The 16,206-nt window shown below is 40.9% G+C and overlaps 1 protein-coding gene across 1 annotated transcript in view; it reads left to right on the top strand.

Moving 5' to 3' along the window:
• Positions 1–16,206, top strand: part of RAP1GAP2 (RAP1 GTPase activating protein 2) — a 949,148-nt gene that overhangs the window by 869,621 nt on the left and 63,321 nt on the right. The window contains exons 13-14 of the mRNA XM_082245390.1: positions 1,300–1,429; positions 6,179–6,334. Of these exons, the coding sequence (XP_082101516.1) occupies positions 1,300–1,429; positions 6,179–6,334 (286 nt within the window). The remainder of the gene's footprint in view (positions 1–1,299; positions 1,430–6,178; positions 6,335–16,206) is intronic.

The raw sequence follows: 16,206 nt of genomic DNA, 5'->3' as shown, positions 1-16,206 counted from the left end.
AGTCTGTTCCTAGTGGATCTTTGTTATGTAACATTATTAATATTGTATGACTATACCTTCTGTTAAGACTATGCACCTTATGATATTGCTATTTTCCCATGCATACTGTCCATTTGAGATACTCAATTTTTCAATAAAGACAAGTTTAAAAAAAAAAAATTAAACAAGCTGAAGTTAGAAGCTAATTGGCTAAAATGCACAGCTGCACCAGATTTTGCACTCTACAATTTTAGTAAATCAACCCCTTTGTCTAATACCTTTGCTTATTGCACTATGCTACTAAATAAATCTAAATATCTAGTCACCATTTCTGAGAAAAACATTAATGTATGAAGCTTATAGCAATCCTAAAGCCTAATGCCAGCCATAGACAGATCAAAATGTGAAGGGTTCAGTAGGAACCGGACGATATTCTACTCTTCTATGGGCAGGCTGGTTGTACTAAGGGCTATTTATCGATCGTCTTCACTACAACCAGCCTGTCTGTTTTTTTTTTTTTTTTTGTCCATATGATCACAGATAGAAGCTATAGCCTCCAGCAGTGATCATTGCATTCTGGTAGCTGGAAAACCTCCCACTGTCAGAATACAATAGTGCAGAGGGAGGGATTCCTCCATCAACACTGACTGTATTGATGGGAGAAACTAGCATTTTCTTTCCTTCATTCCGTGGTTGAAATAAAGAAAATTGCATAATCATCTAGCCAGCCTAACACAACATTTAATTACACTTTAAATAAGCTGGCCCAAATGAACTGTTTACTGCACTAACAGGTGCGCTTGCTGTGCATGCTGTATTAATAGTTACATACATCACTGTGTTCTGGCAGTGGGGATGAGGATTTCCCTATCCACTCCCAGAACAAAATCAAATTGGGCTGAGCACTGCTATGAATGAATTCAATGCTTCTGCTTATTGGCTGAGGCGGAGATCATGACATCAACCTCCTGTCTCAGCAAATCAGAGGGAGCTTTGTATTAATTCAAAAAACAGAAAAGCTTTCTGTTAATGGCTAAGCAGTGCTCAGCCCAACTCTATTCTGTATCAGAAGTGAAAAAGGAAATCCCCATCCCACTGCGGGAACACAGCGTTACATACTGTATGTAGTTGAGGCTACATACAGTTAATACAGAGTGCCCATCAAGTGCAGCTGTTAGTGCAGTAAAAAGTTAATTTGGGCCAGCTTGGCCCCAAAAAACTATTTTAAAAGAAGTGAAATGTGGAATTAGGCTTTAAGTGATATATAGATTAGTTATGATGAAATCGTTATTTTTTATAACGCATAACCTTCTTTTCCAGGTTTCGAGGAGGTTTGGATGTGGCACATGGACAGACAGGGACAGAATCTATATACACTGTATTTAGAGAAAAGGAGATCATGTTTCATGTATCCACAAAGTTACCATTTACAGAAGGAGATACTCAGCAGGTACAATGATTTTGCATTCTAATTGTCATACACAAGGTCACACTCTAGTCAGATGGTTTTTTTAATGCCTATATGCAGATAAACAACACAGGGCTTGGGTGTAATCTGCGGGGTAATACAAACCAATATGGTAAGAGGACTTGCCATAAACAAGCTGAACATTAAGATGAATAGTTTATTTCAACTAACAAAATTGCCCGCAATAAGTAGGAGAAATTCTTTCACAATAGTTTGTTTTACAAATGTGTTTTTAGTTTAATTGGGGTGACTCTTTTTTTATTATGTTTGCAAAAGGTAGTTTGGTTTATAGTATTAGGTTTTTATCTGTGGTTAGTAATAAAACTCCATATGTCAGATTCACCAACATAAATAAAGAAAATTGATAAGAGTGAAGCTGTCGGCTTAACCCAATATTAGAAGGATATGAAGAGTAGCTCCAGACCCTGAGCTGTAAAGGCATTTGAAACTTTTGTGCCAAAACTCATATTTGCATACAGTATATGGTCTTAAATATACAAGGCTTGCATGTAGAGTGTAGCAGAAGTATCTGTTTATTATGTAGACTATAAAAAAAAGATCTGTGCACTGATAAATAGGAATTGTTTTAGAAGGAGAGCTTAGGTTTAGTTTTCGGAGAATGCAAGCAAGTGGAGTCCTCTATCAGTTTCCTATAGCTCAAAGGGATTAAAGCATCATTATCTTGCACACCCACCTGCCATAACCTGTGTAATTGAGCAGTAAATATCAAAGAAATGTCCTTTTCTCATATTTGAAGCTGGATTACCTGTTTATTCAATTTGTATTAAAGAAAATGGAGAAGCAAGGAACCCATTTCTCTTTCTTAAAGGCTGTGGCATGGAATAGTCGCTGGACGTTTGGTAGGGTAAACCTACCACTGGACTCTGGGAGAAATATAGCAATCCAATGAGTGATTCAGTTGAGTGAATGTACACTTAAACCAAATTGAATCTCACAACTTTTTTTTCTCTTAATAGCCATGTACCCCACATGGTATGATTGTCCCCAACTGCTTCTCAATTTCTGTGACTTCAATTCGGCATTAGATTCATCAGTTTTCATGTGAATTAGGCATTGAAATAACAATCGTAAAAAAAGCCCTTTACATTTTTTCTTTTTTTTTTTTTTTATTATTAACAAGGTTGAGGTGATCATTGTGTTTAAATAAAGCCTGTACTGAGAGATACATGCAGGCTACCTCTGCTAACCTCCTTCTAAAACACTAATTATCCGGTCTTTCTTGGATTCAATAATTTATGCATCCCTGACCCAGGACACGCACGGAGCCAATAAAGTCAGAACCAAATTTGTAAATAATGATTTTTATACTTGTTCCATGTCAATGACTTAGATTACTGAATTCTTTATGTCAGAAGGAAGGCCCAGCAACCCCCATTGGACAGGTTATCAATTTTATGAACTTATTTCATTATAGGTTTCATTTAAATATAACTTATTTAGTTGCACTGAATTCCAGTTTATGTTTCCGATTATCCTGTACCTTCCCTGATGTAGGTGTTGAACCTATGGAAGGCACAGTACAGACAGAGCTGTAAACTGGTGGAATTGGTTCTTGGAAGTGGGTGATATCTGTGTAGCATATGATACATCCATGTTCTCTATTGAAAGATGATGGAAGTGGACTTTGTCTTATCTAAAAATAAATAAATGTCCAGCTACAAAAACCCTCATCCATTAAACAGATCAAAACAAGCTCAATCCATCATGATTTGATGTAAACGTATTATATGTGCAATTTACCGTCCTTTTGTAACTTCATACTGTGAGCACGCCAAAAATGTTCAATTTACTGAGAAAATTGCTCTATTACACCCACCCAGACTGTGGGAACTACCTGGGGCTAAAATATATAATACGACTGTATACTGCATGAAAAATTCTTTGTCCCACTAAAAAAAGCAGATGGGCTAACAAAATAGTTGGGCATCCTTTTCTTTGCATAAAAAAGGTTAGGGGGGAAAAAAATCAGCTTTCTGTTACAATAATCAGTAAAGCTTATAGAACTCGGATGTTTTGATGTTTTCAGATGAGACAGTAGATCATTTGCTGTTAGGAATACAAAAAAACTATAGTGCCTTATTGCATGTATAGGAAGAACAATTGACTGTTCCAGAACACTATAAATATGCATAAAAATGGAAAATTCTCAAACATATAAAATTTGCGGAGCCTATCTGGCTTCAAGCTATGGTGTCCTTTTCTGATTTCATCAGCTACATAATGCTTATCTGCATGATGTTCCAGGTTTAATAGTCAAGTATTTGGGGCTTTGTCTGAAAAGGTTTAGAGCATAGCCAGGAGTATAGGATTTGGCTGGGCAGACTGCTACACCAGGGATTTAAATAAAGGCACTTTAATTTGGAAAATACTGACAGCCTTTTCAACAAATAATTCCCCACCTGTTTCCTTTCCCACATGCTGCCCCCTAGTCAGTTTGGACTTAGTTGTTGTGACCCCCATATCTCTTTCATTCCTTGCCAGCCTACCAGTGGGTACCTGGGACAAACTATTTAGAGTATTAAAAAATGACATGATCCTCCTGGTTAAATTAAATATTTATTGACTTTGGGTCAGTTTTTCTATATGTATTCAATCTTTGATTTACAATTAACCACTTATGCCCCAAAAGATTTTACCCCCTTCCTGACCAGGGCCTATTTTGCGATTCGGCACTGCGTGACTTTAACGGACAATTGCGCGGTCGTGTGATGCTGTACCTAAACAAATTTGGCGTCCTTTTTTTCCCACAAACAGAGCTTTCTTTTGGTGGTATTTGATCACCTGTGCGATTTTTTGATCATGCGCTATAAACAAAAAAATAGCGTCAATTTTGCAAAAATAACAATATTGTTCACATTTTTTTATATGAAATTCCCAAAACAAAAATGTAAAAAATGTTTTTTAACATTTTAGGCCAATTTTTTTTTACCATATGTTTGGTAAAAAAAAATCGCAAAAAGCGTATTTTGATTGGTTTGCGCAAAAGTTATTGCATTTACTAACAAAGGGAAAGATTTTTGTCATTTTTGTTGTTTTTTTTTAACGCGTAATGGCGGCGATCTGCGATTTTTTTTTTTGCGGGACTGCGACATTGAGGCGGACAGATCAGACCCTTGACTGACATTTTTGACACTTTTGGGGATACCAGTGACATTACTACAGTAATCAGTGCTATACATATGCACTGTTACTGTAAAAATGACACTGGCAGTGAAGGGGTTAACTTTTTTTTGAGAGGGAGGGGTTAAGTGTGTCCCTAGGGGTGTGTTTCTAACTGTGATTGGCTGTGGCTTGATGTGTAAGAACAGTGATCAATGGTCCTACTTAGTAGAACCGTTTGATCACCATTCTTACACAGGGAAGACTGACTGTCATGGACGATCGCGAGTGCCCGGCGGACATCGGGTCCGCCGGGCACAAGCGCGGGGGGGTCAGTGACCGAGCGGGAGCTGGAGCGCGCATCCGGCGGCGCGCACTCACTCTCAAAACCCTTACAGGCTAGCGACGTAGACCTACGTCGCTTTCCCTGTGAGGGGCTGACTGCCGACGTAAATAGTCGTTAGGCAGTCGGCAAGTGGTTAAATATTTCATACACGACAAACAATTCCCATAACGCAATGGGTTACCTAAAATTAGTATACAGTGCCTGCCTGCATTGAGGCTCACTATGTCTGAATGAAACCTCAGGCAGAGCTGTTCACAAAGTAACACTTTCACTTGCTTTTGTAAATTAAACTGGCAGAAGTAAAAAAGTAAAATGAGGGTAAAGCTCCACCTGCCTGCTGAAAAGAAGAATCCAACATATTAATATGTAATGTTTCATATTCACTTAACCAAAAGACTATGTCTTGTATGCTTTCTCCAGGCCAGCGACTCTCTAGTTAGTGAATCCAGGATTAGGATGACAGCCTGAAAGCTAATACCTATAACAACAAATCAGCGATAGGAGCTTCAGTTTTACTACCTTCTCATTGTTAAATTATTTATTTTGCTGCAAATGACAAATTGTAAAGCTGTCCGTTTCTTTCATAGCCAGTGACATAAGGAAAACCAAAAGGGGCTTTATCCCCTTATATCCATAATCATTTTTTACTTTAAAACAGAGCTCATTTTTTCTTTTTTTTACTTTGGTGTCCAGCATGTTTAGAAATAAAGAACAAGCTTATACTGCAACACCAACCTTCAATCCAGAGATGCCCTCTTGCAGTACTTTTTCTCCACCATAAGATTCCACCAGTCTTCTAGGGTAAATTACATCATCTCCCTGTCTAAGCTTTGACAAAAGTCAACACCAGAGCTTAGACCAGGGATCTTCAAACTATGGCCCTCCAGCTGTTGCAGGACTAAAAGTCCCATGAGGCATTGTAAAACTCTGACATTCACAGACATGACTAGGCATGATGGGAATTGTAGTTCTTGAACAACTGGAGGGCCATAGTTTGAAGACCCCTGGCTTAGACAATGTGATGTTGCTGGGTAGCTATAATTGATACTCTTCTAGAATGGAAAGCGCAGAGGATCAGGGTTGAAGATTCAGTACTGTGCTACCTCTACCTTTATATGTTTGTTACCTCAACAACCCGCCTAGTGGGGCCCCCCTCCCATTTCTAAACCCCACAGCAGCTGCTATGACTATAGTTATGTCACTGACAATATTAATAAAACATGTGTCTACACATATCATCAGTCCTAATATTTTAATCATTTCAGCTGCAGAGGAAGAGACACATTGGTAATGATATTGTGGCTATTGTGTTTCAAGAAGAGAACACTCCCTTTGTCCCAGATATGATTGCATCAAACTTTCTTCATGCGTACATTGTGGTACAAGTTGACAATCCAGAGACGGACTATACAACTTACAAGGTATGCAATGAGTTTCATATGTTGTCTAAGCAGTTGTTTTCTGTTACATTTTTCCTTACCATTAATAAAAGACGTGCAATGCCCTCAAACTCCAACTAAATTTAGGGACATCCAGGAAAATAAACCTAAAACAGGCATTGTGGGGTTGATTTACTAAAACTGGAGAGTGCAAAATCTGGTGTAGCTTTGCATGGCAGCCAATCAGCTTCTAACTTCAGCTTGTTCATATAAGCTTTGACAAAAAAGCTTGGAAACTGCTTGGTTTCTATGCAGAGCTGCACTAGATTTTGTACTCTCTAGTTTTAGTAAATCAACCCCTATGGGTCATGTACTTTGTACACAGTGTATAAATCACAGTTTGCCACAGAAATACAGAGAGAATAAGAGCAAGAGATTGTCCACAGGAAGGGTTACAGAAGGTAACAGGAAATTTGAAACATTCCGAAAGGATTTTTGCAGATAGGAAATCTATCAGGTGAGCGGTTGGAACTTGCAGAATTGTGATACGGAATAGCAGATACTCATATTAGGCAGGGTTTGAGAGATGGGGAAAGCATGGGGACAGTATATAATGGACTGAATTCAAATTTGCCTAAATAGCAGCTTCAGACAGTAAAGTCAGAATGCTCACTCAATGTACCTTAATCTGAGTATTATGTAATTTACTGTGATGAGAGTCCAGATAGCATCTCAAAGGATCACTAGGAATATTCTTAAGCCTATGCTAAGTAACTCCCTTTCTTTGCTTCCTGCATTACCACTCATATTCCAAACTATAAGGTCGGCTTAAATCTGAATGGCAGCTGGTGGAACCTTGAGAGTAATGACTATTTCTGTATGCAAGGTGATTGTAGCCATATTAGTACAAAAACAATTGAGTGCTCTCCGTGATACTTTCTTTATTTGCTCTAATATTCAAATTTCAAGGACAAGCTTTCGGGGTCAACTCCTTCTTTAAAGTCCTAGCAGTACTGTTTGGACCTTGAATAAGGGGGTAAATAAAATTTGGATATTAGTGCAAATAAAAAAAAGTATCACGGACAGTACTCAATTATTTCTGTATGTGAGAGACAGCACAAAGTCCAAAGTGTGTTTGTGGATACTGCAGGTAGATCACAGCAGGGGTTCTCAAACCACCGGTTTACCCACCAAAGGGAAAGGAATCCAATTCCTGCACAAGAGATTGACTTACTGAGCAGATAGGGTGTTCTCCAAGATTATTACTATTTTTTTTTTATTTTGATTGAACTGTACCTCTAAGATAAAGTTGTCACACACCTGAGCACGTGATGTGAAAACTGCATGTCAAAATGATTGACAAATTCAGAGATATAAGAAGATAAAAATATATGTGAATCTAGAAAGCACCAACGTGTTGAGGCTGATTTAAAACCGAACTCCAGATAACTAAAAACTCCTCACTTGCAGTAGAGCTGTGCCAGCACTGCAAGGGTTAACTGTTCATTTAGTTTAGGGGACATTAAAAAAACATTTTTAATTACCTAATCCTCCGCTCCCATAGCAAATAGCACTCCCCTCTGCTCCGCCAGTGGACTGTCCCTTGGTGCCCTCATGTCTAATGCAGGGCTTTAGGCTCTGCATTGGTCTTGATGATGTCAGAGATAATTAGAGCACTGGAGCATGGGGGAAAAGAGGCTGCAGGGACCGGTCTAGCAGCCTAGACATAAACTGAGCAGTTAACCCCTGCAGTGTGGGTGCAGCCCTACTCCAAGAGGGGACTTTTTAGTTTTCTGGAGTTCAGCTTTATTAACCACTTTACCACTAGAGCATTTTGCTGTCTTACGTCTGGGCCACTTTTTGCGATTCGGCGCTGTGCGAATTTAACTGACAATTGCGCGGTCGTGCGACGCTGTACCCAAACAAAATTTACGTCCTTTTTTTCCCGCAAACAGAGCTTTCTTTTGGTGGTATTTGATCACCTGTGCGATTTTTACTTTTTGCGCTATAAACAAAAAAAGAGCGTTTATTTTGAAAAAATAACAATATTTTTAACATTTTTTTATATGAAATTCCCCCCAAAAAAGATGTAAAAAACAATTTTTTTTTTAATTTTTGGCCAATTTGTTTTCTGCTACCCATGTTTGGTAAAAAAAAATCGCAATAAGCGTATTTTGATTGGTTTGCGCAAAAGTTATTGCGTTTACTAACTAAGGGAAAGATTTATGTCATTTTTTTAACGAGTAATGGCGGCGATCTGCGATTTTTTTTGCGGGACTGCGACATTGCGGCGGACAGATCGGACCCTTGACTGACATTTTTGACACTTTTGGGGGTACCAGTGACATTACTGCAGTAATCAGTGCTATATATATGCACTGTTACTGTAAAAATGACACTGGCAGGGAAGGGGTTAATTTTATTGGAGAGGGAGGGGTTAATGTATGCCTGGTGCTTACTGACGTGTGGGGGGGGGAGGTGACTGTGTGAGACAGGGACAGATCGGATGTCCAGCTATGCTAAACACTCCGATCTGTCACTCCCTGTCACTTAGGAGATCCGCCCGCTCTGTTTACACAGGCGGGCGGATCTCCAAACTGGATTCCCCGACGATCGGGGCAGAGCAGCGGCGATCGCCGCCGCTCCTCCCCTGGCTCGACTCCCGCTGTGAATGAAAACAGCGGGAGCGCGCCTACAGGGGGAGGAGTCTGGCGACGTAGGTCTGCGTCGTCAGACCTACAAGAGCCACTTTGCCGCAGTAGTACTACGGTACTCAGCGGTAAAGTGGTTAAAGATGTTGAAAATATTAACTAAAAAATGTATTTATCCATATATATGAAAAGCATCTGCACATGATTGGGTATTCAAAGTGAGCAGGAATTTGATTTTCTCATGATTGGATAGTTGAAGTAAATACTCACATATGATTTTAAAATTCTAAACTTCATTAGTAAATCAGCCTCATTCTCTGTTTACAACACTGCTGGACCAAACAAGTTTTCTTTATTGTCTATTGAGAGACATAAGGATGAAGTAAATCGTAGAGCTATGGCTTATGCTGCTGCCTTTAGGAGTTTGACAGTTGCTTCAAGCCCAAGTCCCTCAATAAACTTCATAAAAAAGATTTTACAGTAGGAACAAAAATGTAATTTTTTGATTTTCTCTTAAAAGAAAATGGGATTTAGTAATTCATAAACAAACTCCGTACATCTATGAATTACTGAATGTTGGTGTCTCTGAAAAGAAAATAAAGAAAATAACAAGGCAGCAGCATAATACCTATGTCTATGAATTACTTCATCCCGGTGTCCTTCAATGGCTTTCTAGATAAAGATTTAACAGTAAGAATAAAAAACTTATTATATGCTACACCCAATGCTTATCTTTGTCAAGTAGAAAGACAGAGCCTTATCATTTAAAGCCCTGCCCTCACAGCCCTTAGTCCATTCAGAGCCTCCTAATCCCCCCTCCCTTGATTAAAGAGCAGTAATTCCCAGCATCAAGTCATTGAACTTTTGTTGATCTCATGGGAGCAGGGCAAAAAGTGAAAGAGGAAGATTCTTTGCAATACTTGTTGCTACTAAATTCCAGTTTATAAGCAGGCACAGGCACAGGCACATTAAATTACGTTTACATGAAGTTAGCAGCGTGGCATTTACAATAAATTATCACAAACAGGTTAGATCATTGTAAATATTGTTATATAATCCATATATTAGGGGTTCAGCTCTTTCTGAAGGTACAGAATTTCCAAATTACCACAAATTCTAAATACTTGGCTGCTAATGAGAGCTGCTTCCAACTTTGCTTTTAAATACTTAATCATGCAATCCAAAAGCTATATACAATGTGAATTAATATATAGGCTATCTATTAAGAGGTACTGAAATATTAACTGTCACATTGGCCAAACATCCTTAGGCAAAGAAGTGCCTAATATATTTAGTTTTACCTTTACCCAAGTGCAACAGATCTAGTTAGTTCTGTACTCACCGAATACAGTTGAATGATAGCAGGGCTTTATTTATAGAATATAAGTAATACTTGTTACACATGGCAAGGACCAGCCATTATTTGGAGTTATTTAAAGTAGAACTACAGTATATGCAAAAAGGACCGAGTACTAAGAAAACTTAAAACTCAATCACCCAGCGCTTAATAGTGAATGCAGCAATATCTCATGTGCATAAAGACAATATGAAATCTAAAATCCTAAAAAAGCAGCTGCCTAAAGACAGTCAATATGTAAAAAAGGTGCGTACCAACGAATTAATAAGCACAAGCAGCGCTACAAATAACATAAACTAACATATGGCTACAATCATATAGCTCTTACGGTGCATCAATAAGTAAAACAAAACAGAGTGTCAGAGTCCAATGTGGATAAGTCCATCACCAACAAGGCTTCAGATGGGGTCATGGGAAGGGAACAGGAGACCCAATATGGAACACAGCTGCTAGAAGTGTACCTCCACCTCACCACGTGCACACACCCCAAGATTATGCTCTTACCAGATTTCTCTGTTCAAATCGCCTGTAGTCACTGTCGTTCTCAAACGGACTATCCCCGAACTCAGCACTCTATTGAAATAGCTCACGGCTGCAGTGTCCTCAAACTGTTAGGCCAAACAAAGTGCTTCCTTCACTGTCATCTCTACCATCTCCAGGCTTCAATCCATTGAAGCCTGGAGATGGTAGAGATGACAGTGGATTAACTTTCTGGATTAACAGCTCTGCTTCCATTGCTGAAACCCTCCCAATGTGAGCTGCAGTGTCTGGGAGGGGGAGCATGTGAGAAACAAATTAAAGAATGATTTGGCTCAGCCAGGGAAAGTAAAGGAAAAATTTTGTTCCCTTTAAGGCTCTTTGCCACGTGCTGAAAGACGGAGCCTGCTGTCAATAGGGCAGCAGGATGGATCTCGACAATATTGTTTGAATGCTTCCCGTGCCCAGAAGGCCTCTGCCCCATCGACTGATGGCAGGCAATAGTAGGCATAGCCCACTATCAGCTAACAATGGGTCACAAGGGACCTACAAAAGAAGTACGAATAAAAAGCTTTGGCCATACTTCGCTTTTAACACTGTAGCTTTGTCTATCATGTCATAAATGGGAGTAATCGATATGCAAAGAGTGATGGAAAGAGTATAGTTATCCATAGCTCTAACTGGTCTGTCTAGGGGACAGGAACCACACCATAGCAGAGATTATTTCAGCTCTGCAGGGGCAGGCCATGAGATGGTTCATGCCAGCTTGAGCCAGGAAAGGTGGTGTGCGATAATGGCATAAACCTACTGTTCGCCCTTCAACAGGGAAAGTTGACACATGTGCCATGCATGGCACATGTCCTCAATTTGGTAGGGGAAGCATTTCTTAAACAGGTACCCAGGTTAGAAGATCTGCTAAAGCAGGCCAGAAGAGCCTGTAGCCATTTCAGGTGGTTATACACATCCATTGCTCGATTGGCTGAAATTCAACGGGCATTCCACCTGCCCAAAAAACGCCTGATTTGAGACATGCCTACCAGGTGAAACTCAACTTTAGCAATGCTGCAGGAGCTGCACATGCAGCAGACAGCCATCATCATGAGTACATGTGGGAGTATGGCACAGTGACCGGCTCAGGACGACTTGCCTTTTTTTCCCCACGCCAATACTGCACTCTACTGTCACCATTTCGGAGGCAACAGGATAGTGAGCCGTGACAATGCATGCATCAGTGACACAATCCCTTTGTGTTCCTACTAGAGCAGACTCTGCCTGCCATTATGGACATGGCAGAGCAGCGGGTGGAAGAGGAGGACTTCTTTTCCTCTCAAGACCCATTTCAACCATTCTTGTGATGCCACAGAAAACACAAGAGTAGAGAGGTGAGGGGGAGGATTCTGGCAGTTTTGGATGCATTGAAGCAGAGGAAGACATACGTCAAACCTTAAGAGATGTTTTTTTGTCCCCAGAACCCTTGGGAGTAGTACGTGGCTGGGAGGAGGCAGTTCCAGATACTGTAATCCTCAGTGACCCCAAGGACTCTGCTTCTCATGCTTCCACAAACTTGCAGTGCATGGTCTCCATCAATACTCAAAGCCTGTGTAAGGACCCAATAATTTGTGGCATCAACGAGAAGGATCACTATTGGTTAGAAAACCTTCTTGACCACCCTTACAAGGGGAAAGTCTCAGAACTTATCTCATCCCCACAGAGGGAGTAGATGATGAATATCTTGAAGACACCATAAAAGGGATTTTATGTAACGCCTTTCCAGACTCTGGTAGGTTACAGATTCGTTGAAAAGCCAGTTTTGAGGCTTCTGTTGGTCAAGCGAGGAGCGGGGGAGAAGAGGGCTGCCTCAGTGATGCATTTCAAATTGTTTTAGTCCTCTGCTCCCAGGGCTGTCAGCTTTCACATCCCATCGGCAGCATCTGCATCATGTAGTGGGAGATTATCTAGGGGTGAAAACAGACATGCAGAGCTTTCCAGTTGACGATCTACTGGGTTACTGGGTCATGAGAATAGACCATTAACCAGAACTTGTCCAGTATTCAATTTTGTTGTTAGGCTGCCCTGTATCTAGCATGCTTTCTGAATGGGCATTCAGTGGTGCCAGAGGTTTTGTGATCCGGTCCACTCTCCTCTCAGGCAGGAAGTCGAGTGAGGGCAAGATGGCCCTAACTCGACTCTATGGCCTTGGAGGACCGGAGCAACATCATACGTCGCTTCCGAGCAACGGCTTTAAAGAGTCTATTTTTTTCATCATGAAAAAAATGACTTTCTTTTTTTTTCTTTTTTAGTGTAGATGTGAGATCTGAGGTCTTGTTGACCCCAGATCTCACATTAAAGAGGTCCTGTCATGCTTATTTATATTACAATGGATGTTTACATTCCTTGTAATAGGAATAAAAGTGATAATTTTTTTTTTTTAAAGGACAGTGTAAAAATAAAAGATAAAATAAATAGGAAACAAAAAAAATGAAAGTGCCCCGTCCCCCGCAAGTCGCGCCACATATGTAAATGGTGTTCAAATTACACATGTGAGGTATTGCCGCGATGGATAGAGCAAGAGCAATAATTTGAGCCCTGGACCTCCTCTGTAACCTGTAAAAATGTTTAAAATGTCGCCTATGGGGATTTTTAAGTACCAATGTTTGTCGCCATTCCACGAGAGTGCGCAACTTTGAAGCATGACATGTTAGGTATCGATTTACTCGACGTAACATTATCTTTCACATTATAGAACATTGGGCTAAATTTACTGTTTTCCTTATTTTATAATTTAAAAAAGTGTATTTTTTCCAGAAAATATTGCGTTTGTAAGACCGCTTCACAAATACGGTGCTCTTTTGATTTTTCCAGTTCGGGAAACATTTAGAATTCAATGGGGTTCGTTGTTCGCCTCCGAACGTTGCAATGTTTGAAAGTTCTGGTGCGAACCGAACTGAGGGGGAGTTCGGCCTATCTCTACTTCAGAATTGATTTCTTATTGGCTGCTCTAGGTTACTGAACATGTGGAGGAAGCCTTTCCTGGAGGCATGGGAGCACAATGTCACTGCTTTGTGCTGACCTATTAGAAGAAAGTGTGATATCCAATGGCTGACCTCCTGCTGAAAATTTGAATTGCCTGGCTGCGCTTTAAGACACATACTTGAAACAAACATGCGGATCAAAAAAGTCACAACTCCCAGTCTGCTTAATGGCTCCAAGCTGACCCAGACTGGGACAAAAAATAGGTTTGAGTATTTTAGACTAAGCAGCCCGAGCCAGGGGGTCCTTCCCTTTGGAGCCCGGTGGCAGAACACCAGGGACCAGTCACATGTGCAACCTTTGCGACCCTGGTAGTTCTGCCACTAGTGTCAGTAGTTTTTTATTTTTATTTTAGTTTACGCAGGGGGCAGTATACAGTGGGGGGAGAAGTGGGTAGTATACAGTGGGTAGGAGCAGTGGGCAGAATACAGTGGGGAGTAGTGAACAGTATATGGGAGAGAGCAGTGGGCAGTATACAGTGGGGCAGAGCAGTGAGCGGTATACAGGGGGAAGCAGTGAGCAGTATACGGGGGAGAGCAGTATACAGTGGGGCAGAGCAGTGAGAAGTATACAGGGGAGGGAGCAGTGAGCATAAAATTAGGGGGGGGGAGCAGTGAGCAGTATGCAGTGGGGGGGGGGGGCAGTGAGTAGTATACAGTGGGGGAGCAGTTGGCAGTATAGCGAGGGGGGCACAGTAAGCATTATACAGTGGGGGGAGCAGTGAGCAGCATGAAGTGAAATAACCACATACTAACCACATTGGGTAGCTGAGGAATTGCAGATGGAGGACAATGCTGCAAGAGTCAGTCACCATATTGATGGAGCTGAAGACTCCCGGGGTTGCCCTGTGTGCTCCTCCACCATTTTCTGCATGAGCAACCACCTGTGCATGTACGTGAATATGGCCACACCCCCGCCCTGCCCACCAGCTCAGTCAGCCCATGTAGAAACTGCTAGCTGGGAGAGAGACCACCGGGTCTGTCAGCCACAGGAGGCTACATGTGCACTGCACTCCTCCAGGAGGAGGGGGGATCAGAGGCAGCTTCTTATGGGCAGCCCTTTTTAGCATAAACTCATAGAGGTTCTCACGCAGATCCCCTACAGCATGGGCAGGGTGAAATTGCAACCCCTGAAGATCCTCCTCTGCGCAGGAGGGGCGGCATATGGAAGAACCGATGTGTCCATTTCTCTCCTGCCGCCGCTGAATGCCTATGGGAGGGATAGGAGGAGAAGCAGACATTCAGTGGTGGCAGGGGAGAAGTGGACACATTGGTCCCGTAATATGCCACCCCTCCTACCCAGGCGGCCCCAGGCCACCGAGCAAATGCCCCATGTGCCCTATAGCCAGTCCAGGCCTGGTTCAAAATCAGCAACTTAGATCAGTATGACAGCAAGGAAAATATATAGTATATCCACCATATTTCTTCTCCACAGGTTCCCACTAAAAAAGCCCTGATTTTGTTTACAGAATTTTAAAAAATGTAGAATGTCAGACTCTTTTCAGCTGGTAGCTTGTTCAGAGCTGGGTTTATCCTTCAGCTGACATTATTTATCTGTGTACATTCTCTGTCTCAACAAATACGAGTTGAGAGAAAAAGCGGCTAAGCACCGGCAGCAGGAGTGGGTGTTGGCACATAAGCTTTGCAGTAATAAAACAATAAAGCTTAGCTTACAACAGGAAGCTGCGCTCAGAGCAACACAAAGTTATATCTGGTGCAGCATTATTTTAATAAATTGCCATTTTATATGAAGCCTTACAGAATGTGCTGTTTGGTGAGGCGTCCTGAAAAGAACAGATTGGCCAGCACAGAGCTGTTAATTGTTTCCAAGAAGCAGCTGGCTTTATCCAGACAATATTCTTGTGCAAATAATATTGGAAGACAGGAAATTCCCCCTTCAGGATGGTTACCAGGCAGAGACTCATACACCACTGTTACAGAAATAGGGTTATTAGGGAGGAATTGCTACTTTATGAGTATAATAGGGAGGGGATGCGCTCAGCCAAACTGTAATGGCCTGTGAATCAGAAAGCCATATGCCTTTTTTTAATTTTATTGTCCTGATTAGTTAAAAGATCACAGAGGGTAAAATGCCTTTTGTTCTTGCATACAGATGCATGTTGTAAAAGAAAGTAAATATACAGTAAAAATGATTTCTTATCCTAATTGTAATTTTGCTGTTGTATGATATACATCATTTTCAACTATATGGATGGAATCCTTATTTGCTTTGCAGAGTTATGTAGATTGAGTCTTTGTTTTCTTTACAGAGAAAAAATTTACTTTAATGAACAATTAAACGTTTTTATTTAAATAATCAATTCACCCAAAGGTGATATTTTAGTTAAGTTTAGTGAACTGAGCCCATCCCTCATTTCTTAAAGCTTTGGATACTCAAAT

This window comes from Pelophylax lessonae (assembly GCF_965119305.1).
Source record: "Pelophylax lessonae genome assembly, chromosome: 2".
NCBI classification, from domain to species: domain Eukaryota; kingdom Metazoa; phylum Chordata; class Amphibia; order Anura; family Ranidae; genus Pelophylax; species Pelophylax lessonae.
Note: the sequence above shows the minus strand (reverse complement) of the source record. Positions and strands in the feature narration are given on the sequence as shown.